This window comes from Anser anser (genome assembly GCF_964211835.1).
Source record: "Anser anser genome assembly, chromosome: 23".
In the NCBI taxonomy this organism is placed as follows: domain Eukaryota; kingdom Metazoa; phylum Chordata; class Aves; order Anseriformes; family Anatidae; genus Anser; species Anser anser.
The window spans coordinates 3217779-3243623 of record NC_139744.1 but is presented as its reverse complement, the minus strand read 5'-3'; the positions used below and the strand labels follow the sequence as shown (position 1 = coordinate 3243623).

Here is a 25845-nt window from a genome sequence, read left to right as displayed (position 1 = left end):
AGAGCGCGCCGACGGCTTCCTGTGTGGGCGGAGGAATTTGGCACCCGGCCGCCGGGGATGGTAGCCGGCCGATGCGCAACGCCTGGCCGTGCGGCCCACCCGGCACCGGGGGAGCAGCTGCAGCACAGCAGAGAGGGGTCTTGGGGCCCTGTCCCCCCGCTGGGATGGGGATATCGGAGCAGGGATGGAGGTGGCAGGAGGTGGCCTGCGTGGGGCATGTGGTGTGCACGGCCCTGAGTGTGCACGTGTGGCACGGGCGTGGGGCTGGTGCTGCCTGGGACACTCATGTGCGTGCATGGGGGTTGCATGCGTGTGTGGGTGCATATGTGCAGGGGCTACATGTGCAGGGGTTGCATGTGCAGGGGTTGCATGTGCAAGGATTGCTCACACAGCAGTTGCGTGTGCAGGGTTTGCATGTGCAGGGGCTGCATGTGCAGGGGTTGAATGCTCAGAAGCTGAAGGTAGAACTTGCACGCACGCAGATGCAGCCTCCTCTATCCCCTTCCCTCAGCCCTGGTGCGGCTCTGAGCTAAACGTCCTGCTTCACTGGGGGTCACAAACAGAGCCCCCCTGACCCCCAGACTTGTGTCCCTTTGGGATGTCTCCTTGTCACTGGAGGGGTGCGCTGAGGAATTGGGGTGCTCGCTGTGACCCTGTGGTACCGGAGCATCCTGGTCCCTGAGGGACGGGGAACGGGGACCCTTCTCCCCCCCCCCGCAGCTCCGGGGACTCCCAGGGAAGCCCCAGCACTTTGCCAGCACCCCAGGAGCTGCTTCTCTCCACTCAGCCCAACCGATCAGAATTTCAATGCCTGATGTGCTCTGTGGCCTGCGGGTGACTGGTTTGGGGTCCAAGGAGCTGAGGGGGGGGGCAGGAGGTGCTCAAGCCCCTAGTAGCTGTCAGAGAATCCACACTACACCTCCAGAACCAGCAGTGAGGGCTGAGCATCTGATCCTGGTGGGTCTGGACCATCCTCATCCCCGTCCCCATCCCCATCGCCCTCATCCTGGCCAGAGTTGGAGCAGGAACGCGCGGGGAGCTCGGCCAGCACCCAGCCAGCTGCTGGCAGCTCTCCGGGGATGGGAGCCAGAGGCTGCTCCAGCTGGAAGCACCCCGAGGTGCTGCCACGGGCAGGGCTGGGCGATGGGGGGCCGGGGGATGTGTGACTGGGGCCTGGCTGCAGCGAGGGGGTGACGGAGGGAGGGATTCAGGGAGGGATGGAGGGACAGAAGGGATGGAGGGATGAAGAGAGGGCTGGAGGAAGGGAAGAAGGGATGGATTAATAGAGAGCAGATAAGCAGTGGGATGCTTGGATGGTTGGTTGGATGGAGAGACGATGGGAAAAGGGATCGATGGGTGCAGGGACGCGCTGCTGGAAGGGACACGCAGCTGGAGAGAGGCGTGGCTGCGTCTTGGCCAAGGGGGACATTTAACAGCGCCACCAACAAACCGTGCAAGCAATACGCTCAGCTCTCGCCACAAAACCCCTTTATTCCCTCTCTGCCCCCCAAGTCCCATCCTTTCCTGCCTTGGGGACCATGCCCGTGGGGTGCCCCCAGCAGCGGTGCTGTGCCCCCGACCTCGGGGCGGGCACCCCGGGTGTCCCCACGTGCCTGGGCCTGTGGTCGCTGCCGTCCCCGCGGAAGCATGGCCCCCCCATGCCGTGCCCGCGGGCAGGGGTGGGAGAGGCTCCTCCGGCTCGCCCTGACCTGCCGAGGTGCAGCCACGGGGCCCCGCAGCACCTGCAGAGCCGGCACCGGCTGCGCGGCTCCTCCTGCCCTGCAGGGCCGGGGGCTCCCTCCTGCCCTGCGCCGGGGGATGGAGCACGGGGCTGGGTCTGCCCCGGCACGGCGGGGAGGGCACGGTGCTGCCCGCGGTGTGGGCACGGTGCTGCCCATGGTATGGGCTTGGTGCTGCCTGTGGGGTATGGGATCCATTCTGCCCATGGTATGGGCACGGTGCCGGCCATTGTATGGGCGCTGTGCTGCCCGCGGTGTGGGCACAGTGCTGCTCGTGATACGGGCACCGTGCCGCCCATGGTATGGGTACGGTGCTGTCCGTGGGGTGTGGGCATGGTGCTGCCTGTGGAATATGGACACCGTGCTGCCTGCAGTATGGGCACGGTGCTGCCCACAGTATGGGCACGGCGCTGCCCGCGGTATGGGCATGGTGCTGCCCATGGGGTATGGGCATGGTGCTGCCCATGGGGTATGGGCATCGTGCCACTCATGGTATAGGTACGGTGCTGCCCACAGGGTACGGGCATGGTGCTGCTCATGGTATAGGCACAGTGCTGCCCGCGGTATGGTCCCAATGCTGCCCGTGGTATAGCCCTGGTGCTGCCCATTGTTTAGCCCCAGTACCACGCACGGTATGGGCACCATACTGCTCATGGTATGGGCTCCGTGCTGCCCATGGCACAGCCCCAGTGCTGCTCACAGCATAGCCCCCGTGCTGCCCACGCGTTAGCCCCAACGCTGCCCATGACATAGCCCCGACCCTGCCCATGGTATAGCCATGGTGCTGCCCGCAGTATAGTCCCCATGCTGCCCACTGTATAGCCTCTATGCTGCCCACTGTACAGACCCCACGCTGCCCACAGTACAGCCCAACGTTGCCCATGGTATAGCCCCCATGCTACCCACAGTATAGCCCCCATACTGCTCACCCTATAGCCTCTATGCTGCCCACAGTATAGCCCTGATCCTGCCCACGGTGTAGCCCCCATACTGCCCACCGTATAGTCCCTATACTGCCCACAGTATAGCCCCCATACTGCCATAGCATGGCCACCATGCTGCCCACAGTATAGCCCCTATACTGCCCACAGTCCAGCCCACATATTGCCCAATGTATAGCCCCCATACTGCCCACAGTATAGCCCCCATACTGCACGCATTATAGCCCCCATGCTGCCCACAGTCCACCCCCCATGCTGCTCAATCTATAGCCCCCGTGCTGCCCCCTGTATAGCCCCCATACTGCCCACATGATGACCCCCCCCCCCCGCCCGTTACAGCCCCGCTGCCGTGCCCACCCCCGCACTCGGTGCAGGCGGCTGCTGCCCCCCAGGCGCTGCAGGGAGGGGGCAGCACCGGGGGGGGGGGGGGCAAACCGGGGTGGTGGTGGTGGGGGAGATGGACCCAGCCCCTTCCCTTACCCCCTCCTTATCCCCCCCCCCCCGGCCCCCCGCAGCCTCCCCTCCCCCTGCCGACGTGGAGGCTGTGCTGGGGACGTGTCAGTGCGGGGGGGGGGGGGCGGGGGGGGGGGAAGGAAGAGAGGGGCAAAGATGGGGGGCAAAGATGGGGGGGCAAAGAATGGGGGGGCAAGGAAGGGTGGGGGCAAAGAAAGGGGGGTAAAGAAGGAGGGGAGCAAAGAAGGGGGGGCAAAAAAGGGCATTGCCTGTGGCTGCCCCCATTTTTTTTGTTGGGAGGGGGTGCCCAGGGTGGAGGCCCCGGAGGCCGGAGGGATGCTCGAGGCCCCGTGGGATGTCCCCGGCCCCGTCCCGCGTGGGGACGCAGCGGCTTCCCCCGGCTTCATGGAGCTGGGGGGGGGTCCGGGGGGGCTGCAAGGAGGGCATCCCCTGGCCCCCGCCGTGCCTCAGTTTCCCTCACCCCGCTGCAGGCGTGTGCGTGGGCAGGGAGGGGGCCGGTGGCCGTGGGTTTTTTTTTTTGGGGGGGGGGAAGAGCAGGCGGCGGGGGGTGGGGGGGAAGGACTTTTTATGTTTTTGCCCTATTTTCATCCCTTTGAAATCCTTTTGTCGCGTGGCCCCGCCCTCTCCAGCACAGGCCCCGCCCACCATTGAGGCCCCTCCCCTCCCCTCCCCCCCCCCTTTCCAAGGAGCCCCCCCGGATTTCCACGATGGCCAGATCCTGCTGCCAAAGCGGCAGGGCTTGGCCCCGGCGGCTGGGGACGGGACGTGGCGGGGATGGGGGGGGCACAGGAGGGGTGTGCGGGGGCCCACGGAGGTGGGGGGACACCGTGGGAATAGGGGACGTGGAAGGGATGGGGGGGCTCCACGAGGGTGGGGGGATGCCGTGGGAATTGGAGACCCCATGGGAGTGGGGGGGGGGGGGCAAGGGGATGGGGGGGGCACTGTGCGAATAGGGGGACCCCATAGGGATAGGGGGGTGCTGTGGGGTCAGGGGGACATGGAAAATAATGGGGGGACCCCATGGGGATAGGGGGGGTGCTGTGGGGACAGGGGCCCCCATAGGGCTGGGGGCACGGAGTGGGGATGGGGGACATGGAAAGGATGGGGATGGGGGGGGCAGCAGCCCGAGAGGGAAGAGTTAACTCCCCCCTCGTCCTTGCTGGTCCCCCAGGCAGGGAACTGGGATGAACTGGAGGGAACGGGGAGGGAAGGCTGGGGCGAAGGTGCTGACGTGGGGCTGGGAGCGGGTGGGAAGCAGCCGGGAGGGGGGGGGAGGAGGAGGAGGAGGAGGAGAAGGAGGAGGAGGAGGAGGAAGAGCAGAGGCTGGGCTCGGGCATTGCGGAGCTGGAGCAGAGCCCCAGCTGCAGGGCTGCTGGGCTGGAGAGGCTGGGCTGGGGGGGCCGGGTGGGGGGCACTGGCCCAGCTCCCCCCGCCAAGGCCCCAGGCTGAGCCCTGCCTTCCTTGGGGGTGGACGCGTCCTCCCCCCGCAGCGGGACCTCCCTCCTGCCCCAGCCTCCCAGCCCCATGGAGATGGGGCGCCCCACTTTGGGGTCCCCTTGCCCAGGGACCCCCATGCCCCAGCACCTCCCTGGAGCCCCTGGTTGGGGCTGGAGGAGGGGGTGAGGGTTTGGGGGTGCCTGGGGGAGGGGGGATCCCCCTGATGTTGTCCTCCCCCCCCCATGGGCCACCCACTGCCACCCTCACGCACCCCGCCTGGCCTCCAGTCGCCTGTCCTCCCGCCCACCTAGCCTGCATGGCTGGGGGACCCCAGACCCTAAATCTGAACCGAATCACTCCGAAGTTGGGGAACCACCAAACCCCAACCCCAGCAGCCCCAGCCCAAACACCCAGCATCAACAGCCTTAACCCAACTGTCCAAACCCCCAGCCACCCCGTCCACCAGTAACCCCAACCCCCGGCCACCCCAGCCACCAGTAAACCCAACCACCAGCAACCCCAACCCCCAGCCACCCCAGCCACCAGTAACTCCCAGTAACCCCAACCACCAGCAAACCCAATCACCAACCCAACAACCCCAACCCAACAACCCCAACCACCAAATACCCCAAAACCCCAACCCAACAACCCCAACCCAATAACCCCATCCCAATTACCCCAACCCAACAACCCCAACCACCAAACACCCAACAACCCCAAGCCAACAACCCCAAGCCAACAACCCCAAACCAACAGCCCCGACCTAACAGCCCCGACCTGACCCCAAGCTCCAGCCCTTCTGGACGAGCCCTGACCACCCGCTGCCAGCCCCCGGTGGGATTTGCCCTTTCTCCATTTACCCCCACCCGGTTCCACCAAGCTCCCCACTCAGTTTCCCACTCCCCCGCTGGGACCGAGCCACCCCAAAACCAGGAGGGCTCGGTGCTGGATGTGCCCAGCGTCCTTTGGAAACGGGGACTGTCACCTCCTGCTGGATGGGGGGGGGGGAACACCCTGCAGCTCTGTCCCCGTACAAACTCACAGCCCCACAATATCCCCTGGGGCGATATTGGGGTTTGGGGTTTCAGCAGCCCCCGGGGTCCCCCCGCACATTGGGGCTGAGGAAGGGTGCGAGGCGGGCGCCGGCAGCCCCACGCCCCGGCCACGTGGCACCGGGGGCCACCGTCCCAGCCAGGCCCCGGGCGCCCGCCCAGCCCGCGGCTGATGAGGTCACTTGGAGAAATCCCAGCCAGGCTCTGGTGCCGGCCGGCAGCGCGAGGAGCCCTCGCCTTCGTCCCTATTCCCATCCCCATCCTCATCCCATCCCCATCCCCGTTCCCATCCCCATCCCCGTCCTCATCCCATCCCCGTCCCCATCCCCATCCCCGTCCCCATCCCCGTCCCCGTCCCCATCCCCGTCCCCGTCCCCGTCCCCAGGGGGATGAATCCAGCAGCCCCTCGGAATGCCCTTGCAGGAGGATGAATGGGGTGGGGACCCCTCCAAAGGGAGCTGGGGGGCCATGGGGAGGGGGGCAGGACGGGTGCTGGGGGTACCCCCGTGTTCCTCCTGCCCCCATGGTCCAGCTGGGACGGGGCTGGGGAGCAGCGCCCCGGCCCCAGGGCTGCGTGGGGCCACAGCTGGGAGCAGCAAATTCTTCAATGAAATTGAAAAGGAGAAAGGGGGGGGGGGAGAAAAAAAGGAAAAAAAAAAAAAACCAAGGCGAGAGAGAAGAAAAGAGAACTGGCAACGGAAAATGTTCGGCGTGTACCTCGGCCCTCAGAATTTCCATCTCGGGCTCTGCAAGCTGAGACGGCGGGGGCCCGGGCTGGGCTGCTGCTGCTCGTCTGGGGGCTGTGTGGCCTCGCGCTGGGGGTGCCCCCACCCCGGGGGTGCCCTCGCCCTGGGGATATCCCCACGGGATGCTCCCCGCCTTGGGGTGTTCCCATCCTCAGGATGCTTCCACTTTAGGGATGCTTCCTCCCTTGGGATGCTTCCCCCTTGGGATTCTAACCCCTTTGGGATGCTTCCCCTCTTTGGGATGCTCCCCAATTTGGGTTGCTCCCCCCTTTGGGATGCTCCCACCATGGGGATGCTCCCACCCTTGGGATGCCCCCTTCCCAAATCCCAAATCCCAAATCCTCCCCCATCACCCCATGCCACGTCCCACGGCGGGGGGCACAGATTGGGGCCACCTCCCCAGACCCACCATCACCGTCCCATCCACCTGCACCCCCCCCCCCCCCCCCAAGCTGGGGGGTCCCTGGCGGGACACGAGCATCCTATCCCGGCCCCCCACTCCCCTCTCCGGGGCGAGGAGCCGCGTCTCGCTGGCAGCCCGGAGCCCAATTAAGCAATTGCCCTGGCTGCTTTGAACGGGAGCTGGAAATAGCCGGCGCAGTCGCTGCCCGTGATTACGGGGTTTTGCCCTGCCTGCCACAATTGAGGGTGCCGAGGGACCAGGAATAGCCAGGGCGGTGCCAGGCTGCGGGCTGCGGCCATGCCGGGGAAACTGAGGCACCCAGACCCCCACCCTCCCCGTGGGGGGGAGCCGTGCCACGGTGGGATGCAGGGGAAAGACCCCCCCCCCCCCCCCCCAAGCGTCTCTTCGGGTGCTTTTTGGGGACTCTCGGGTCCCACAGCGAGAGGTGTGACCCACCCCCCCCCCAAAGGGTGCCACACCTGCGTGCCACAGCCCCGGGGGGACACCCGGTGCCCTCCCCGCCTCCCCTGATGGATGCAAGGACCTGGGGGCACCCAAGGGTGCGGCCGGCTGGGGCGGGGAGGGGGCACGGGATGCGGAGCGAGGCGGCTGGGTGGGTGGGGGGCGGCGGGGGCCGGGAGCGCTGCGGGGCCACGGAGCGAGGGGGGGAGGAAAGAAAAAAGGGAGTTAATCCGATCCATGTGTCTGCGCTGTCGAGGGGAGTTAACTCACACCAGATGCCTGCGTCTGCTCCAGCTCCTTTCGGCGCAGGCAAACAAACCCCACCGCCCTCCTCCCCGCCAGCGCCCCCGGCCCCATCAGCTGTGTTTTTCGCTAGGTCCTACCCCAAAACACAGCGCCGACCCTCCGACCCCCGCCCGTGCCCCCCTCTGCTGGGTGACACCGCGGCCGCCGAGGTTTTGGGGGTGGAAAAGTGACTTTTGGGGGCGTCTGCCTCCCTTCTCGCAGACAGGAGCTGCAGGCCCAGTTGGCACCAGTGCAACCAGTCTGGAAAGGGTCAGGGCTGGGGCTGGCGGGAGGGGGCTGCGACCCCCCCAGCAGGGCCAGCCCCCGCTCCCAGCTGTCCCCAAGGCGAAGGTCCCGGGCGGGTGTCACCGTCCCGTGCAGGACGTCCCGCAGCTGGGAGCCACAGCAGGCCTCCGCCTGCATCTCCCATCCCGCTTCCTAGGATCCTAATGGCTTTTCCAGGCTTTTATTATTATTATTCTAATTTTTTTTTTTTTTCAAAAAGCGGGATTTCTGCCCTTTCCCTCCCCCAGCCCCCAGCCCCTGCACCAAACCCTGCATTCCTGGGGCGGGCGGCCCGGGGCTGATGAGGTGGCACCGTCTCCCCCCCTCCTCCCCTCCCGCTCTACATGCATATAAAAAACGATGACATTCTTTTCTTTTCTGTCATGCTGCAAAAATTAAAGACACATCTTCAGCCTGGAGCCCGGCCAGGGGTTTTCGAGTCGCCGAGGCATGATTGGAGGAGCCTTCGCCTGCAACGTGTCTCGGATGCATAGATACAGGCTTGAACGCCGGCCAGCTGCTCCGCGTGCGCGCCCGGCTGTGCAGCTCGCGCAGATAACTCCTGCTGCTGGCTTTTTTTTTTTTCTTTGCATTTAATTGCAGCCTGGAAAAAAAGACCTGGAGAGGTCACCGGCGCAGGGTGGTTTTTTTTTTTTTTTTTTTTTGCTCGCCAGTTCAACGTGTCTCTTCCCCCCCCCCCCCCCCCCAACCTCCTCCCAGCCCCGCTCGCCTTCGTTGCGTTGTGGAATTGTGGAATTGCTTTCGTGCCCCCTGCAAGAAAAGTCACCGAGGGACTCGCTCGGAAGCGGGTGTCCCCAGCGGGTGGCTTGGCTTTGCAACGAGCCACCCAAAACCCAACGGCCCAGCAGCTTGCAAACCCACACCCAAACAGAGAAGCTGGTGGGACAGCCCCCCCCCCAAAAACCAAAACACCAGCCCCCAGCCCCATTTCCCCTAAAAACAGCCCCTGCAAAAAAGGGGGTGTCCCCCGCCCTGTGCCACATTGCTTGGGGTGCTCGCTTGGGTCTCCTTCCCCCTCTGTCCCGGAGACCCAAGCGGCTGCCCCGGCCCTGGTGAAGCCGTATATTTTTTGGCGTGTAATTATAACCTCCCCAAATTGCACGGTGTATTGTGGATTATTGTCAGCGAGCATTTTCTTTTTCCAACCAACGTGGCTCTTCAAATGTGGAAACAGCCATGGAGGCGTGCCAGAGGGGAGGAAGAAAGGGGAGAGGGAAAGAAAGGAGAGAAAGAATAGGCGAAAAGAAAGTAAAAGATGGAAATAAAGCAAAAAAAACCACCAAGTTTGGGGCGCCCTGATGAGTTTCTTGGGGGGTCTGTGTTCCCCTGTCCCGCGCGGGGCTCATGGCATGGGTGCTGCTGGTACAGCCCGTGCTGCTCGGCCTGTGGGGCTTGGTGGGCGCTGGGCACCGAGGGTCCTCATGGGGACAGCCCTGGGGTGTGGGTGGGGGGCACAGTGTGGGGGCGCAGCCAGGAGTGGGTACTTGCACCCCAAATTCCGCACCCCAGCATCCGGCGTCGCACCGGGACCGCGTGGCACTGGGGTCCCCAAGGCAGCCACCTCGCCGTCCCCACCCTATCCAGCCACATCCTCACCCCGTAACTTCGGGACACCCCCAAAAAAACAACCCCAAAACCCAAAAAAACCCACCCCGATTCCCCCCAGACCCCCTCCCCGACTCTCCCCATCCCCACATCCCAACCACGCTGGGGTCCCCGTCCCAGCGCCCCGCTTCGGGGTGCTGTGTGTGCGTGTGCGAGGAGGGGGGGGGGAAGGGGGGGGTGCGGGTGCCCCCGACACGCAGGGCCCCGCTGATTGGCCGAGGGGCTGTCCAAAATTCCCCGTGCGCTCCCGCGCAGGCTGCGATGGGTCCCACCTCTCCCCGCCGCTGCACCGTATATAAGGGGAGGCGAAGGAGTGGGAAAGGCAGTAGGAAGTTTCTGCTGGGGTCTGGATTGGAGCTACAGAGTGAGACCGGCCCTGAATGACCCGAACCTAAGACAAAGAGGCCCAAAGAGTCTACATGTCTAATATTTAGACATGTTCAGCTTTGTGGATTCTCGGTTACTGCTGTTGATAGCAGCGACTGTACTACTCACCCGCGGGCAAGGAGAAGAGGACAGTAAGTAGCCGCGGGGTCTCGCGCCCTCCACGCCGGCGGGGACGGGTGGGCTTCGACGCCTTGGCCTCGGGACGGGGCGAAAAGCGGTTTGCATCCTGCAAAAAAAAAATATTAAAAAATAATTAAAAAGTATCTGGAGATAGAAAAGAGAGGGCTGGGTCGGCGAAAGGAAAGGCGAAGGGACGCGGAGGGGAGCGGGGCGCCGTGGGGTGCCGGGGCAGCCGGCCAAGAGGGAGGGAGAGGAGGGTGGAGGGAGAAGGGGCGGAGGAGACGGGAAAGGGGGGAAAAGAGCGAGGGGGGAGAGCAAGGGGAGGGGGGGGTCCGGCCGCCGGCTCTGCAAAAGCCATCAGGAAAGAATTAGAAAAGTCTCAGATGATTCATAAGGAAAATGTTTCGGCAGCCCGTAAAGTCGGGGCTGTCTAGACAGCACTTCGTGGGCTGGGGGACGCCACGCTGCTGTCCCCCCCCCCCCCAGTCCTGCCCCTGCTGGGGACACCTCGGCGGGGCTGGGGGTGCGGGGTGGGCTGGGGGACATGGCTGGGGTCACCCCCCCCCCCCCGCTGGCGTGTCCCCCCCGCACCCCGCTGGCGTGCCTTCGCCTGCCTGCGCCTGCCACCTGCAGGCATGGGGACACGGGGGACCCTGGGACAGCGCCAGGCCTGGGGCACAGCAGCCACGGCCCTTTGCATTTTTCCCGATTTTGTCATTTTGGGGGGTTTTGGGTAGTTTTCTTTTTTTTTTTCTTTTTTTTTTTCTTTTGGGTCCTTTTCTTCCTGCATTTTGCATCGCGTTTTGCAAGGCGCCTTTTGCGTTTGGCAACGTCCATTTTGCAACGCGCGTTTTGCATTTTTTGGTTTTCTTTTTTTTTTTTTTTTTTGGTGGAGGGGGAGCGTTTTGCATTTTTCTAAACATTTGCTGCATTTTTACCCTTTCCTCTTGGCCACCGGCGGGGTGGAGCCGGGGGGAGAATCCCTGGCACGAGGCAACCCCGCATCCCCTCCCCGGCCCCCCCAGCCCTGCTGCGAGGCCGCCCCAAGCCCTGGCACCCCGCCCTGCGCGCCGCAGCCCCCCTCTGCCTGCAGCCTCTGGACGCTGCTCATTCTGGCCTGATCCAGCCCCATCCTGGCTCTGATTTCAGCCCAGATGTGGGGGCCAGCCCGCCAGCCTCGCCTCGCCCCCCCCGCTTTGCACCGAGCCTTTCCCCAGGCATCGCCTGCACGAAGCCCCCCGAGCCCCCCGGTATTTTCCTTGGCCCCCGCGGGCCAGAACGCAGCAACTGGCTGGGGGTTTTGTTTAAATTCCAGAGTAAGTGGGAAGAGTTTATTGTGGCGGTGCTTTTCCTGTGTCACCGAGACGGGCTGATGAGAACCAGATGAAGGGAGCGAAGCTGCAGAAGCAGGAGGCGGAGAAGGGGGGGGGATCCCGGGGAAGGGGGGAGCGCGGACCCGTGCCCCTGACGCCCCCGCACCCTGCCCCGTTCTCCCAGTCCAGACTGGAAGCTGCGTACAGGATGGGCTCACGTACAACGACAAGGATGTGTGGAAACCCGAGCCCTGCCAGATCTGCGTCTGCGACAGCGGCAACATCCTCTGCGACGAGGTGATCTGCGAGGACACCTCCGACTGCCCCAACGCCGAGATCCCCTTCGGAGAGTGCTGCCCCATCTGTCCCGACACCGACGGTACCGTGCCCCCCTCAGCCCCCCCCGGGGATGGGCGCTGGGTGGGTGCTCAGCCCCTCTAAACGCCCTCCTTTCTCCCACAGCCTCCCCAGTCTACCCAGAAAGCACTGGAGTAGAGGTAATCACCCCCACCCCCATAAAAAAAAAAACATAGCCTTGATGTTTCCCCATTTTTTGGACGAATCCAACCGCTCCTCTCGCCTCTCCCCCCACAGGGTCCTAAGGGAGACACCGGCCCCAAAGGAGACAGGGTGGGTACCGCCGCCAGCACCCCACTCCCTGGGCACCCCCTGCCTGGGGCGCCCCGCTGGAGCTCAACCTCTCGTTCCCCCCCTCCCAGGGACTCCCCGGCCCCCCTGGCAGAGATGGCATCCCTGGACAGCCTGGCCTCCCGGGACCCCCAGGCCCTCCAGGACCTCCAGGCCTCGGCGGAGTGAGTATGGGGGGGTCCCCCCAGCCGTGAACCCCCCCCGTATACTCTAAGGATGCTCGTGCCCTGCTCAGCCCCTTCTCTTCCTTCCCCCCCTGCAGAACTTCGCTCCTCAAATGTCCTACGGCTATGACGAGAAGGCCGGTGGCATGGCTGTGCCCGGTCCCATGGTGAGCACCGGGATGGCATGTGGCACCCATGGGTGGGGAGGGGTCTTGGGGGGGGGGAAAGCTGGGTGAAATGAGGGGATGGGGAAGGTGAGATGTGGTGGTGGTGCCCAGGGTGCTGCCAAGGGGTGGGGGGTGTTGGGAGTGGGACTGGGGAGATGGGGAGAGCAAAGAGTGGGGAAGGGGACAGGGATGGGGATGGGGGGTGATGGGGACTGGGATGGGGTGGGGATGGGGGCTAGGATGGGGATGGGGGGTGATGGGGACTGGGATGGGGACGGGGTGGCAATGGGGACTGGGATAGGGTGGGGATGTGGATAGCAAGAGATGGTGAAAGGGGCTGGGATGGGTTGGCAACAGGGAGAGCAAGAGGTGGTCATGAGGACAGAGATGGGGATGGGTGCCAGTGGGGACTGGGATGGGGTGGTGATTGGGATAGGGATGGTTTGGCAGTGTGGATTTCAATGGGGTAGCAATGGGGGCATCAGTAGGGTAGCAATGGGGACATGGATGTTATAGTGATGGGACAGAGATGGGGTGGTGATGGGGACATCAGTGAGGTAGCAATGGGTACATAAATAGGGTGGCTATAGGGCAGGGAGGGGGAAATCAGTTGGTTAGCAATGGGACAGGGATGGAGTGACAATGGGGACATCAGTAGGGTAGCAATGGGGACGTCAATATGGCAGCAACAGGGACATCAGTAGGGCAGCAATGGGACAGGGGTGGGGTGGTGATGGAGACATGCACTGCTGATGGAGGACAGAGATGGGTGGCAGTGAGGACATCAAGGGGGTAGCAATGGGACAGGGGTGGGGTGGTGATGGGGACATCAATGGGGTAGCAATGGGGACATAAATAGGGTAGTGACAGGGATGGGGTGGTGGTGGGGACAGGAATAGTGTGGTGATGGGGTCAGGGATGGGGTGACAAGAGGGACATCAGTGGGACAGGGATGGGGATAGGGATGGGGACAGGGATGGGGACGGGGTGCCTGGCACCCACTCAGCACCTCTTCCCTTTCTCCCTTCCAGGGTCCAGCTGGTCCCCGCGGTCTCCCTGGCCCTCCTGGCGCTCCCGTGAGTATCTCATCCTCCTCGTCCTCTTCCTCCTCCTCCTCCTCCCCCCCCACCAGCTCCTTTCTGGGGACGAGCAGCCCCAGGGACCCTCCTGGCACGGGGCCCTGCGGTGGCGGTGGGGGGACTGGGTGGGTGAGGAAGCAGCATCCATGTGGATGCGTCAGGGAACACACAACAATACGAGTCCATGTGGGGGGGTCCAGCACTGCCTGTGGGGTCTTCGGTCCCATCTTTCGCCTTTTCTAACCCATTTTTTCCTTTTTTTTTTTTTTTTCTTTCCCCACAAAACCTTAGGGTCCTCAAGGTTTCCAAGGTCCCCCCGGTGAACCCGGAGAGCCCGGTGCATCTGTAAGTCTGGCTGATGTGCTGCAGCAGCACGTCCCGTGGGGCTGGGGGGCTGAGGCACCCCTGTGTGTCCCCCCCCCGGCATGGCCAGGAGCCACGGGAGGGGGCAACGGGGTGCCCTGCACCCACAGCACCCTCACCCCCACCTCACCTCTCTCCTAGGGTCCCATGGGCCCCCGTGGTCCAGCCGGCCCCCCTGGCAAGAATGGCGATGATGTAAGTGGCATGGGGATGGGGTCACCCCCCCACCCCGAGTTTGGGGCCTGGTGGCACTGCCACCCCCCCAGGGCTCGATGCCTGCCCTGGGGACGTGTCACCTACCAGGCGTCCTTCTCCATAGGGTGAAGCTGGCAAGCCTGGTCGTCCCGGGGAGCGCGGCCCCCCTGGCCCCCAGGTGAGCTGCTCCCACGAGGAGACCCCATGCAGGGTGGCAAAGCCGAGGCCGTGCCACTTCCCTGGGGACAAGGGCGTGGGGACACCCCCATGCCCCCCCGAGCATCTTCGTCACCCCCCCTCCTTTTCCCCTAGGGTGCCCGTGGTCTGCCAGGAACCGCTGGCCTGCCGGGCATGAAGGGACACAGAGTGAGTCCTTCCCCCACCAGACACCAGATTTAGGGAGCTGCGGGTGACCCAAATTTGGGATGAACCCTGAGGGACCTCAGCCTCGAGGCTGGGGATGAGGCTGGGGACGAGTGTCCCCGACAGCTTCGTCCCCAAGGGGCTGGGGACATGGCGAGGTCCCCTCCTGACCCCGCTCTTCTCTCTCCTGCTCCCCAGGGCTTCAGCGGTCTGGATGGTGCCAAGGGTGAGCCCGGTCCTGCTGGACCCAAGGTGAGGAGGCTGGGGAGGCCCAGCCCTGCTCGGGGTCTTGCTTCTCCCCTTTTGGTGCAGAAAACCCATTTTTATGCCTTTTTCTTTTCCTAGGGTGAGCCTGGCAGCCCCGGTGAGAATGGTGCTCCTGGGCAGATGGTGAGTGCTGGATGGGAAATATGGGGCGGGGGGGGGGGCGCACACACAGAGCCTCCACCAGCAAAGGAGGCTGGGGTGGGGGGCACGGCGCATCCCCAGGGATGCAGAGCCAGGGATGCCTGGGGGGGGGGCATCCCCTTGCTGCGGGCATGGGGAGCTGGGGGGGCACACAAAGAGGTTACAGGAGGGGAAGGCGGCTGCATTCCTGATAAAAACATCTCCTCTTGTCCTCCCCAGGGTCCTCGAGGGCTTCCCGGCGAGAGAGGCCGTCCCGGTCCCTCCGGCCCTGCTGTGAGTACGCGCTCGGGGCAGGGCTGAGCACCCCTCCTGCCCTCCTGCCGGTGGGCAACGCTCAGGGGTCCCTCTGTCCCGCAGGGTGCTCGCGGTAACGACGGTGCTCCCGGTGCTGCTGGTCCTCCCGTGAGTAACCTCAATCCCCCCCCGACCCTGAGAACCCCCGTGGAGGGGTCCTGCACGGGAGATCTCCTCCTAAATCTGCTGTCGGCGAATCCTGGCCGGGCTCCAGGGCTCTGGAAAAGCCAGATGTGAGGTGTGTGATTGCTTCTGATGCGTGCCCCCTCTCCCATCTAGGGTCCAACTGGTCCCGCCGGCCCCCCTGGCTTCCCCGGTGCTGCTGGTGCTAAGGTAGGACCTATATACGATCCTATAGGTGGGGCTCCCAGCTCCTGGCTGGGAGATGCTGGGGAAAATGGGGCAGGGAAATGGAGAACTGAGCGTCAAGCGGGCTTCACGTGGCCCGAACGGTGCCCAGAGGCGGCCAGGGCCAAGGTGGATGGTGCCAAGGTGGTCAGTGCCAAGGTGGCCAGTGCCAAGGTGGCCAATGCCAAGGTGGCCCATGTCAAGGTGGCCATTGCCAAGGTGGCCAATGCCAACGTGTCCAGTGCCGAGGTGGCTGCTCTTCCCATCATCGGGACAGAGGTGGCCCTTTGCCCCATCTCCGACGCCTCTCCAGGCTGCGGGGTGTTGCTTTCGTGAGAAACTAGGCCAAGGATGGAGAAGAAAATCGTCCGCTTCTGGGTTTTCATAGCAGCCCCCACGCTCACGGCTCTTCCTCTCTCCTCTTCCTCCCCAGGGTGAAACCGGTCCCCAAGGTGCTCGTGGCAGCGAAGGTCCTCAGGGTGCCCGTGGTGAGCCCGGTCCCCCCGGCCCCGCTGGCGCTGCTGGTCCTGCTGTAAGTGGCCCTCGACGGTGCCCTGCCCTTCGGCCTCACGTCCCCCTGGCCCCGGCGTAACCCTCCTCTTCCTCTTTCTCTCTGGCAGGGCAACCCCGGTGCTGATGGTCAACCTGGTGCCAAGGGTGCAACCGTGAGTGTCCCACCCCTGCCTCACCGCCTGGCTCAGGGACCTCCCTGCAGCACCCTCACCACCTCTTCTGCCTCTCCTAGGGCGCCCCCGGCATCGCTGGCGCTCCCGGCTTCCCCGGTGCCCGCGGTCCCTCCGGACCCCAGGGTCCCAGCGGTGCCCCCGGTCCCAAGGGTAACAGCGTGAGTATCCCCCGCTGCCTCCGTCCTCTTCTGCCCCTTGCCAGGAGCTTGGCCCTTTGCTCTGGGGCTGGATCCTCGTCCCTTTGCTCCCGGGGGACGGCTCCAGGGCTGCATCCATCCTTTGACTCCATCACATCGCTGTCCCACCTCCTCTGCATCCCTCCTTGCCAGCCCTGCTGGCAGCCCCCTGGGAGGCACTAAGCATCTCTCCCCCTGCAGAGGGTCGGGGCAGGATCAGGCTCACGGTTCCCTTTGCTCATCGGCCTGGTGCTAACCATCTTTCTTTCCTTTTCCTTCCACATCCAGGGCGAACCCGGTGCCCCAGGCAACAAGGGAGACACTGGTGCCAAAGGCGAACCCGTAAGTAACCCCCCCAGCAGCACCAGGACTCGGTGCCTCCCTGGCTGGCTGCACCCTGCAGGCGCTCACCCCTCTGCCTCCTTCTCCAGGGTCCTGCTGGCGTCCAGGGTCCCCCCGGCCCCGCTGGTGAGGAAGGCAAGAGAGGAGCCCGCGGTGAGCCCGGCCCCGCTGGGCTTCCCGGTCCTGCTGGCGAAAGAGTGAGTGGGAGCCATCCCCGGCGTGTCCCCGTCCCCACCCCCGTCCTCTCCCCGTCTCTGCACACCACATCCAGTGTCTGAGCCTGGGGGGCTCTCCCCAGGGGGTCTGGTGCTGTCCCCAGCGGCGCCCAGCCCATTTTGAGACCCCCCCGAGACCCCTGGTGGAGCATCTCACGAGCCACCGGGGCTGCTCCCACTGCAGGCTCAGCCCCACATCGTCACCCCCTTCCCCGAGCTCCCGCACCCCCCACGACCACCCTGACCCCTCTCCCTTCCATCGCAGGGTGCTCCCGGCAGCCGCGGCTTCCCCGGCGCTGACGGCATCGCTGGTCCCAAGGTAGGTGTCCCCCCCCCCCCTCCTTCCTGCACAGGGACCGGTGCCGTGTCCCCAACGGGGTGGTGGGGACATGATGCACTTGTCACCCCCCCCTCCCCCCCAATTTGGGCCACGCGGTGGTGAAGCCGGTGCTGTGCCACCGCCTCGCCCTGTAGCACGGCTCCTGTCCCTGTCCCCGCTGATGCCCTGCAGCCGGGGTGACTGCTGTCCCTTCCCTCCAGGGTCCCCCCGGCGAGCGCGGCTCCCCCGGCCCCGTTGGCCCCAAGGGCTCTCCTGGTGAAGCTGGCCGCCCCGGTGAACCCGGTCTCCCTGGTGCCAAGGTGAGCGCGGCAGGGGCATGGTGTGGAGGGGTTGGGGACAGCCTGGTGGCCCCCTTCCAGGGTCACTGGGCTATGGGGGAGGCTGCTCTCCGGGACGCTCGCTTGCTGGAGCATCTCCCACGGCCAGCAGCGACCTGGTGCCTGACGTCCTAACCCCCCCTTGCTCCTTTTTAGGGTCTGACTGGGAGCCCTGGCAGCCCCGGTCCTGATGGCAAGACTGGTCCCCCTGTAAGTAGCACCCACCACCTACTCTGCTCCCCCCTTCGCTCCCCGTGCCCTTTGCTAACGGGGTCTTTGCTCCCCCCACCATAGGGCCCCGCTGGTCAAGACGGCCGCCCCGGCCCCCCAGGCCCACCCGGAGCCAGAGGCCAAGCCGGCGTGATGGGTTTCCCTGGTCCCAAAGGTGCTGCGGTGAGTACGGATGGGAGCTGCATCCCTCCTGGGGCTGCTCGAGCCTGGGGTGCCTGCCCCATGGACACAGGGGTGCTCCATAAGGGCTCCCCACCCAGGACCGTGGCTGCGGGTGGGCACCCAGGGAGGGGTGGCTCAGGGGACATGTCCCCCCTGTCCCCATGGGGTTTGTGCATCCCGCAGGCTTGATCCCATGGGTGCTGTGTTCTCAGCGTGGGTCTCATCCTGCTCTTTTGCTTTTAGGGTGAGCCCGGCAAACCCGGTGAGAGAGGTGCTCCCGGCCCCCCTGGCGCTGTTGTGAGTATCCCCAGGGGCTGGGTATGCGTGGGGCTGGGGTCGTGTGGGGCTGGGAATGGCTCCAAGGGGGGAACTTGCCATGAGCCGTGATGGCTGGGAGTTGGGGCTGGCAGCTGCCAGCGCCCCTGGAGCAGGGACAGCGGGAAGGTGACGTGGCCGCGGGCAGCTCGCTGTAGCTCCTCTGCTCCTTGGAAGGATGCTATGGCCAAATCCAGCTCCAAACATCAGCCAGGGTGCAGAGCGCGGCGGGTTCATCTCTCTAAAATCACCTGGAGGTGGCGGGCGAGCTCTGAGCGCCCTCTTTCTTCCCTCCCCTCCGCAGGGTGCTGCTGGCAAAGACGGTGAAGCTGGTGCCCAAGGTCCCCCCGGCCCTACTGTGAGTACTGGGGTGCCCGATGCCACCCAGGGCAGGGCTCGGCTGCTGGAGCGGGAGCTCTGGAGCCCCCTGCCCGGCCTCACGCTTCTGCCCTCTCCCCCAGGGTCCCGCTGGAGAAAGAGGTGAACAAGGTCCTGCTGGTGCCCCCGGCTTCCAGGTGAGGGGGTCCCCTCTCCCTAAAAGGGGACGACTGCCGTGTGGCGGTGGCGGTGCCACCTCCATCCCTTGGTGGCTCACCTCACCACGTCTCACCTCCTCCTCTTCCTCTTCCTCCACAGGGTCTGCCAGGCCCCGCTGGCCCCCCCGGTGAGGCTGGCAAGCCCGGTGAGCAGGTGAGTGCGGGTAACACCATGCCCCCCCCCTCATTCCCCCTGTCACCAGGGTCACCTTGCATGTCCCCATCCCCGCGTTAACTCCTGCAACCTCTGCCTCCATCACAGGGTGTCCCCGGAGATGCTGGTGCCCCCGGTCCTGCTGGTGCCAGGGTGAGTTGACCCCCACTCGTCCCCCAGATGTTTTTTGGCCCCCAAGTGCCCCACTGATGGGCTCAGCTCCTTTTCTTCCCCTCCTGCAGGGTGAGAGAGGTTTCCCTGGTGAACGCGGTGTCCAAGGCCCCCCTGGTCCCCAGGGTCCTCGTGGTGCTAATGGTGCTCCCGGTAACGATGGTGCTAAGGTAGGTGCGAGGTCTCTGCCCTGCAGGACATCTCCAAGGAGGAATTTTCTCCACCAAAGCAGTGCCAACTTCTCACTAATTCCCCTATTCCATCTCTTTTGCCCAGGGTGATGCTGGTGCTCCCGGTGCCCCCGGAAACCAAGGGCCCCCCGGTCTGCAGGGGATGCCCGGAGAACGTGGTGCTGCCGGCCTGCCAGGCGCCAAGGGTGACAGAGTACGTGTCCCTGAGATCCCGACGTGTCCCCTCCATCCTCTGCTTGCAGCCTCTTCCCCTCCTGCAGCCGCTCTCCCCCCGGCTGCTGGGGCTCCCCCGAGCAAAGCTGGAGCCACGGGGATGGGATGCTCGGGGACGCTTGTGTCCCTTGGGGACAGCCCCTTGCTGTGAGCTGTGAGCTGAGCCCCGCTCTTCTGCATGGCCAGGGAGGAGGAGACGGATGATCCCAGCCCCTCTGGGGATGATGAAGACCCTGGGGTGCAGAGCAGTGGGGTGCAGAGCAATGGGGTGCCCCCCCTTGGTTGGAGCTCCACAGGTAACCCCGCTGTGTCTTCTCCTCCCAGGGCGACCCCGGTCCCAAAGGTGCTGATGGCGCTCCTGGCAAAGACGGTCTCCGAGGCTTGACTGGCCCCATTGGCCCCCCCGGCCCCGCTGGTGCTCCTGGTGACAAGGTAGGGATGTCTCTTGGCTGGACCCTGCACTGGGGAGGTGGCCCCGCGCCCCCTGTGCCACCTCCTCGCCACGGCTTTAACCTCAGGGTCTTTCCTTGCATCCCTCTGACAGGGTGAAGCTGGTCCCCCCGGTCCTGCTGGTCCCACTGGTGCCCGTGGTGCTCCCGTAAGTGTCCCGGCACCCTGAGGGATAGCCTGCCATCAAGTGGCCACCCCTTGCCATCAAGTGGCCACCCCTCGCTGGCGGTGGCCGTCCCCTGCCCGGCGTGACGGCCACTCTCTTGCCTTCTCCCCTAGGGTGACCGCGGCGAGCCCGGCCCCCCCGGTCCTGCTGGATTTGCTGGCCCTCCCGTAAGTGCTTCTCCCTCCCCCGTGGGCCTGATCCTGCACCACCACCGCCGCCGTGAGCGGGGATGATGCTGCGCCCCCCCCCCCCCACTCCAGCTCACCGCGCTGCGCTCTCCCGCAGGGTGCCGACGGCCAGCCTGGTGCTAAAGGTGAAACTGGCGATGCTGGAGCCAAGGGTGACGCTGGCCCCCCCGGCCCCGCTGGCCCCACTGGTGCTCCTGGCCCTGCCGTAAGTCGTGCCCCCCCCCACCCCATGTCCCCCCTGGATCCGGCCCTACGTTGTGGCTCACCCTCCTCTTCTTCCTCTTCCTCAGGGTGCTGTTGGTGCTCCCGGTCCCAAAGGTGCTCGCGGTAGCGCTGGACCCCCTGTAAGTATCAGCCTGGCTCTTGTATGGGGGGGACGGGGCTGCGCGGCCCCCAGGGGATGGGATTGGGTGTGTGGACCCATGGGTGGCTCAGCCCTTCCTGCCTCTTGCTCCCCAAAACGTGCGTGAGTGCCGCTCCGCACACCGAAGCCCTTTGGGAAGATGGTGCCTGAAGAAGGGGGGGTGTCGTCTTATAGGGGATGGAATGGATGGAAAAAGGCGGGGGTTACTTTCACCCCCCCCAAACCAGCAGCCACTCCTCACCCCTGGGCGTGAGCCCTCTCCTCCTCGCCACCGGCCCCGGGGCTCCCTGTAGTGGCCCTCAGCCAGGGGATGGTCCCCTGGCCCCGGACCCCACGGGAGGTGCCAGGACGCAGCCCCAAGCCTGACTCCAGCATCTCTCCCTTGCAGGGTGCTACTGGTTTCCCTGGTGCTGCTGGAAGAGTTGGACCCCCCGGCCCCTCCGTGAGTACCGTGTCCCTGCCCGTGTCCCCCCCCCCGAAGGGGTGAGACGTGTGGTGGGAGGGGGGGGGCAGGAGGGTGCTGGCACCGTGGGGATGCCAGGCACGGCTCCAGCCGGCTCCACGCGGCCGCCTTGGCCCACTTGGCACCGGGACGCCCTTGGCCGCCCTTCAGCCAGCGGCGGCGGCGGGGGGGGGCCTGGGCTGAGGCCTGATGGTGTTGCCCCCCCCTCCTATCCAGGGTAACATCGGCCTTCCCGGCCCCCCCGGCCCCAGTGGCAAGGAAGGTGGCAAAGGACCCCGCGGTGAGACCGGCCCCGCTGGCCGCCCCGGTGAGCCCGGACCTGCCGGCCCCCCTGGACCCCCCGGTGAAAAAGGCTCCCCCGGCGCTGATGGCCCCATCGTAAGTCACCCCCCCTCAAGCGGTGTGACCCCTTCACGGATACCAGGCAGCATCACACCCAACCTCCCTTGGTTGTCCTCTCCATCGGGAGGGAGGTGACAGCCGCTGCCACCCCCCTGAGGTGCTCTTTGTCCCCCCCAGGGCGCTCCTGGCACCCCCGGACCCCAAGGTATCGCTGGCCAACGCGGTGTTGTCGGCCTCCCCGGACAGAGAGGCGAGAGAGGCTTCCCTGGGCTGCCCGGCCCCTCTGTGAGTACCCCCCTGCGGGACCCCCACCCCAGTCCCCGGCTCACCTGTGTGGCCCCCCGAGTGGGGAGATGCTCCCCGGCGTCCGACGCATCCCCGTGTGCTCGGCCTTCCGCAGGGCGAACCCGGCAAGCAAGGTCCCTCTGGTTCTCCTGGCGAGCGCGGTCCTCCCGGCCCCATGGGCCCCCCCGGCCTGGCTGGCCCCCCTGGTGAAGCTGGACGTGAGGTGAGCATCGGTGTCGTGCTGGGGGGTGAAGGGGAGGGGGGGGAGGCGGGGGTTTGCTGCGCCGAGCACGTGCCGGCTCATGGCACCCATGGGTGCTGAGGTCAGTGTCGGTGCCACCCAGGACCTCGTTAGCGCCTGCCTGCCCTAACGAGGGGTCTCTGCTCTTCCACAGGGTGCTCCCGGTGCTGAAGGTGCTCCCGGTCGCGATGGTGCTGCTGGTCCCAAGGTGAGTGACCACGGCTGGGGTGCTGGGACGGGGTGATGGGGCTGCGCTCGCCCATGTTGAGCTCTCATCTTCCTCCTCTTCCTCCTCCTCATTGCAGGGTGACCGTGGTGAGACCGGCCCCGCTGGCCCCCCTGGTGCTCCTGGTGCCCCCGGTGCCCCCGGCCCCGTCGGTCCTGCTGGCAAGAACGGAGATCGCGGTGAGACCGTAAGTGATGCTCAGCCCAAGGAGACCCCCAGCCACGTTCCCCACCCCGGGCTCTGACCCCCCCACGGTGCAGCAGGGTCTGGCCGCTCGGTCCCGTTACGGAGCAAGGGCTCCTCTTGCAAGTCCATGGCGGGGCAGAATCCGGCCCTGGGCTCGGCTCCCACCGCTAGAGGGAGATTCCCAGCCGGGGAAGGGATCGCGGGCATCCTGCTCAGGGTGATGCTCCTCCACCAAAGGTGGGGAACGCTCTGATCCGTCCCCTTCTCTCCCATCCCAGGGCCCCGCTGGTCCCGCTGGCCCCCCTGGTCCTGCTGGTGCTCGTGGTCCTGCTGTAAGTTGATGTCCTCCTGCATCCTCCTTCGTGCTTCTGCATCCCCTTGGATGCGGGGGCAGTGGCTGGCCTGGCCCCCGCTCAGCCCATCTCCTCCTCCTCCAACAGGGTCCCCAAGGTCCCCGTGGTGACAAAGGTGAAACTGGTGAGCAGGGTGACAGAGGCATGAAGGGTCACAGAGGCTTCTCCGGTCTCCAGGGCCCACCTGGTCCTCCTGTAAGTACCACGGGGTGATGGCGGCCGTGGGTGCTGCCCCACGTCCCGTAGCAGAATGAGGTGCCAACGGGCCCTTTCCTTGTCTCTCGCTTTGCACAGGGCGCTCCTGGTGAACAAGGTCCTTCTGGTGCTTCTGGTCCCGCTGGTCCACGAGTAAGTCCCTTCCTGAGCCATGACCCCCAGCGAGGGTTGGAGCATCCTCCTGGGGGCTGCACGGGGACATGGTCCCCGATGTGATGCTGGGGACACCTCCATGCTCATGGCCTCTCTGCTCCCGTAGGGTCCTCCTGGCTCCGCTGGTGCCGCCGGCAAAGACGGTCTCAATGGGCTTCCCGGCCCCATCGGTCCCCCCGGCCCCCGCGGTCGCACCGGCGACGTCGGCCCTGTTGTATGTATCCACCCTGCTGCTGCTCACCCAGAACTGCCTGTCTTCGCCTCATGCTCACCATCCTCCTCCTCCCGCAGGGTCCCCCCGGCCCACCTGGCCCCCCTGGTCCTCCTGGTCCCCCCAGCGGTGGCTTCGACTTCAGCTTCCTGCCCCAGCCGCCCCAGGAGAAGGCCCACGACGGCGGACGCTACTACCGAGCCGACGACGCCAACGTGATGCGTGACCGCGACCTGGAGGTGGACACCACCCTCAAGAGCCTGAGCCAGCAGATCGAGAACATCCGCAGCCCCGAGGGCACCCGCAAGAACCCAGCCCGGACCTGCCGCGACCTCAAGATGTGCCACGGAGACTGGAAGAGCGGTCAGTGTCCCGCATCGCCCCGGGGGTGCTCTCACCGCTGTCCTTCCTACCTGCTCCTCAGCTCCGTCCTCCGTCTCTCATGGCTGCTCTCACCTCCACCTCTCATGGGTCATCCTCACCTTCCTCACCTCCATCCCCCTGACCTGCTCCTCACCTCCATCCCCTGTGCCCTCTACCTGCTCCTCTCTATCCCCTATACTGTCTACCTCCTCAACTCCATCCCTCCATCCCCTGCACCCTCTACCTCCTCACCTCCATCCCCTGCACCCTCTACCACCTCACCTCCATCCTTGTACCCTTTACCTGCTCCTCACCTCCATCCCCAGCGCCCTCTCCCTGCTCCCCTCCATCCCCTGCGCCCTCCACCTCTCAAGGCTGCTCCTCACCTCCATCCCCTGCCCCTCACCTCCATTCCTCGCCTCCATCCTTCCACCTACGGTGGCTGCTCCGCGCTTACCCTCCCTCGCCCCCCCTGACCCCGTCCCTTCCCCGCAGGCGAGTACTGGATCGACCCCAACCAAGGCTGCAACCTGGACGCCATCAAGGTCTACTGCAACATGGAGACGGGCGAGACCTGCGTCTACCCAACCCAGGCCACCATCGCCCAGAAGAACTGGTACCTCAGCAAGAACCCCAAGGAGAAGAAGCACGTCTGGTTCGGCGAGACAATGAGCGACGGCTTCCAGGTGAGATGGGGGGCGCCGGGGGGGACACACAGACACCCACATGGGGTGGGGATGATGAGCATTGCGATGCCTAACGCCTCTTCCCCGGCAGTTCGAGTACGGCGGCGAGGGCTCCAACCCGGCCGACGTGGCCATCCAGCTGACCTTCCTGCGCCTGATGTCCACCGAGGCTGCCCAGAACATCACCTACCACTGCAAGAACAGCGTCGCCTACATGGACCAGGACACGGGCAACCTGAAGAAGGCCCTGCTCCTCCAGGGCGCCAACGAAATCGAGATCAGGGCCGAGGGCAACAGCCGCTTCACCTACGGCGTCACCGAGGACGGCTGCACGGTGAGCAGGGACGGGGGATCTGGGGAGGATTTAGGGGGGGTTTGGAGGGGTTTCAGGGGGATTCGGGGGGATTTGGGGGTCCTGACTGCCCCTTCCTGCAGAGTCACACCGGCGCCTGGGGCAAGACAGTCATCGAGTACAAGACGACAAAGACATCCCGCCTGCCCATCATCGACTTGGCCCCCATGGACGTTGGCGCTCCGGACCAGGAATTCGGCATCGACATCGGCCCCGTCTGCTTCTTGTAAACCGGACCCCCACCCCACGCGTAACAGGAGAGAGTAATAATAATAATAATAATAATAAAAAAAAAAAAAACAGCCAAAAAAGGAGAAAATTTCACATGGACTTGAATTCGTGTCGGTTTCTATTCCAGCGTCTCTAAAATTATTTGCGTTTCCATAAAAAAAAAAAAAAACTAAAAAAAAACACCAAAAAAAGCATTAAACCAAAAAAAAAATAAAAAAAAATAAATGACTTTTCAAACAAAATAACCAGGAAGTGGGTTCGCTTGCTTGCCCTCCTCTCCTCCTCCTCCTCGGCGTCGGTCTGCCCTAAGCCCCGCGGACGGCACCGCTCAGGCTCTCCGACAGCGCCGAGCCCGCGATGCTCACACCCCGCGGGGCCGCCCGTGCCGAGCCCCGGAGCCGGGGAGCACCCGAACGCAAACTCGGGCCGACCTTTCTCCACTGGGCTCTTTGCTACTTGCATTTCATTTTTTTCTCCTTTTTTTTTTTTTTTTTTCTGAAAGGAAGATGTTTAACTCTTGGTTATAATCTGCTTCTTGTCATTGTTGGTTTTTTCCCTCTCTCTTCCCCCCCTCCTTGTTTTTTTCTTTTTTTTTTCCTTTTTTTTTTTTTTTTTTTTGTTCAGGCAGCAAAAATAACACAACCCCGAGCAACCCACGGGGACCTGGGAGCCCGGAGCCGCCACCACCCCGCTTTTTGCAGCCGAGCCCCGGTTCCGCAGGGGGGAGCTCCCCGAGTCCACCCCGACAGCCAAAGCCCTGGAGCGGAGCAAACCGGACCCATCAGTGCATATTCTCCTTTTCTGGAAGGCTACCTCACAGCTGTGGTTTTGGTTAATATTTTTAAAATTTTTTTTTCAAGTAGTTTTAGTAATTTTTTTATTTTTTTTCAGCCGTGCCGGGACTTTCCTGCCAGGTTCAGAGCAAAGGTGCTAAGTTTTGTCTATTTTTTTTTTCCCTCTCCATTTTTGCTGTTCTCTTTTTTTTTTTTTTTTTCCCTCCGTTCAAGGTCCCCTTGGAGTT

General features: G+C 64.6%; 1 protein-coding gene across 1 annotated transcript; it reads left to right on the top strand.

The window, feature by feature from the left end:
• Positions 1-9762: 9762 nt before the first annotated feature.
• On the top strand, positions 9763-24912 carry COL1A1 (collagen type I alpha 1 chain). The gene is made up of 51 exons (XM_083808896.1): positions 9763-9968; positions 11455-11649; positions 11733-11767; positions 11865-11900; positions 11990-12082; positions 12181-12249; positions 13281-13325; positions 13620-13673; positions 13833-13886; positions 14011-14064; positions 14199-14252; positions 14448-14501; positions 14595-14639; positions 14877-14930; positions 15015-15059; positions 15231-15284; positions 15733-15831; positions 15920-15964; positions 16045-16143; positions 16450-16503; positions 16593-16700; positions 16984-17037; positions 17259-17357; positions 17532-17585; positions 17670-17768; positions 18012-18065; positions 18388-18441; positions 18545-18598; positions 18720-18773; positions 18882-18926; positions 19016-19114; positions 19221-19328; positions 19673-19780; positions 19893-19946; positions 20078-20131; positions 20250-20357; positions 20443-20496; positions 20905-20958; positions 21196-21357; positions 21499-21606; positions 21722-21829; positions 22002-22055; positions 22153-22260; positions 22538-22591; positions 22700-22807; positions 22907-22960; positions 23088-23195; positions 23273-23555; positions 24051-24241; positions 24333-24575; positions 24677-24912. Exons 1-51 carry the CDS (start codon positions 9887-9889, stop codon positions 24821-24823), a joined length of 4362 nt encoding a protein of 1453 aa, XP_083665022.1. The 5' UTR covers positions 9763-9886; the 3' UTR covers positions 24824-24912.
• Positions 24913-25845: the final 933 nt, after the last annotated feature.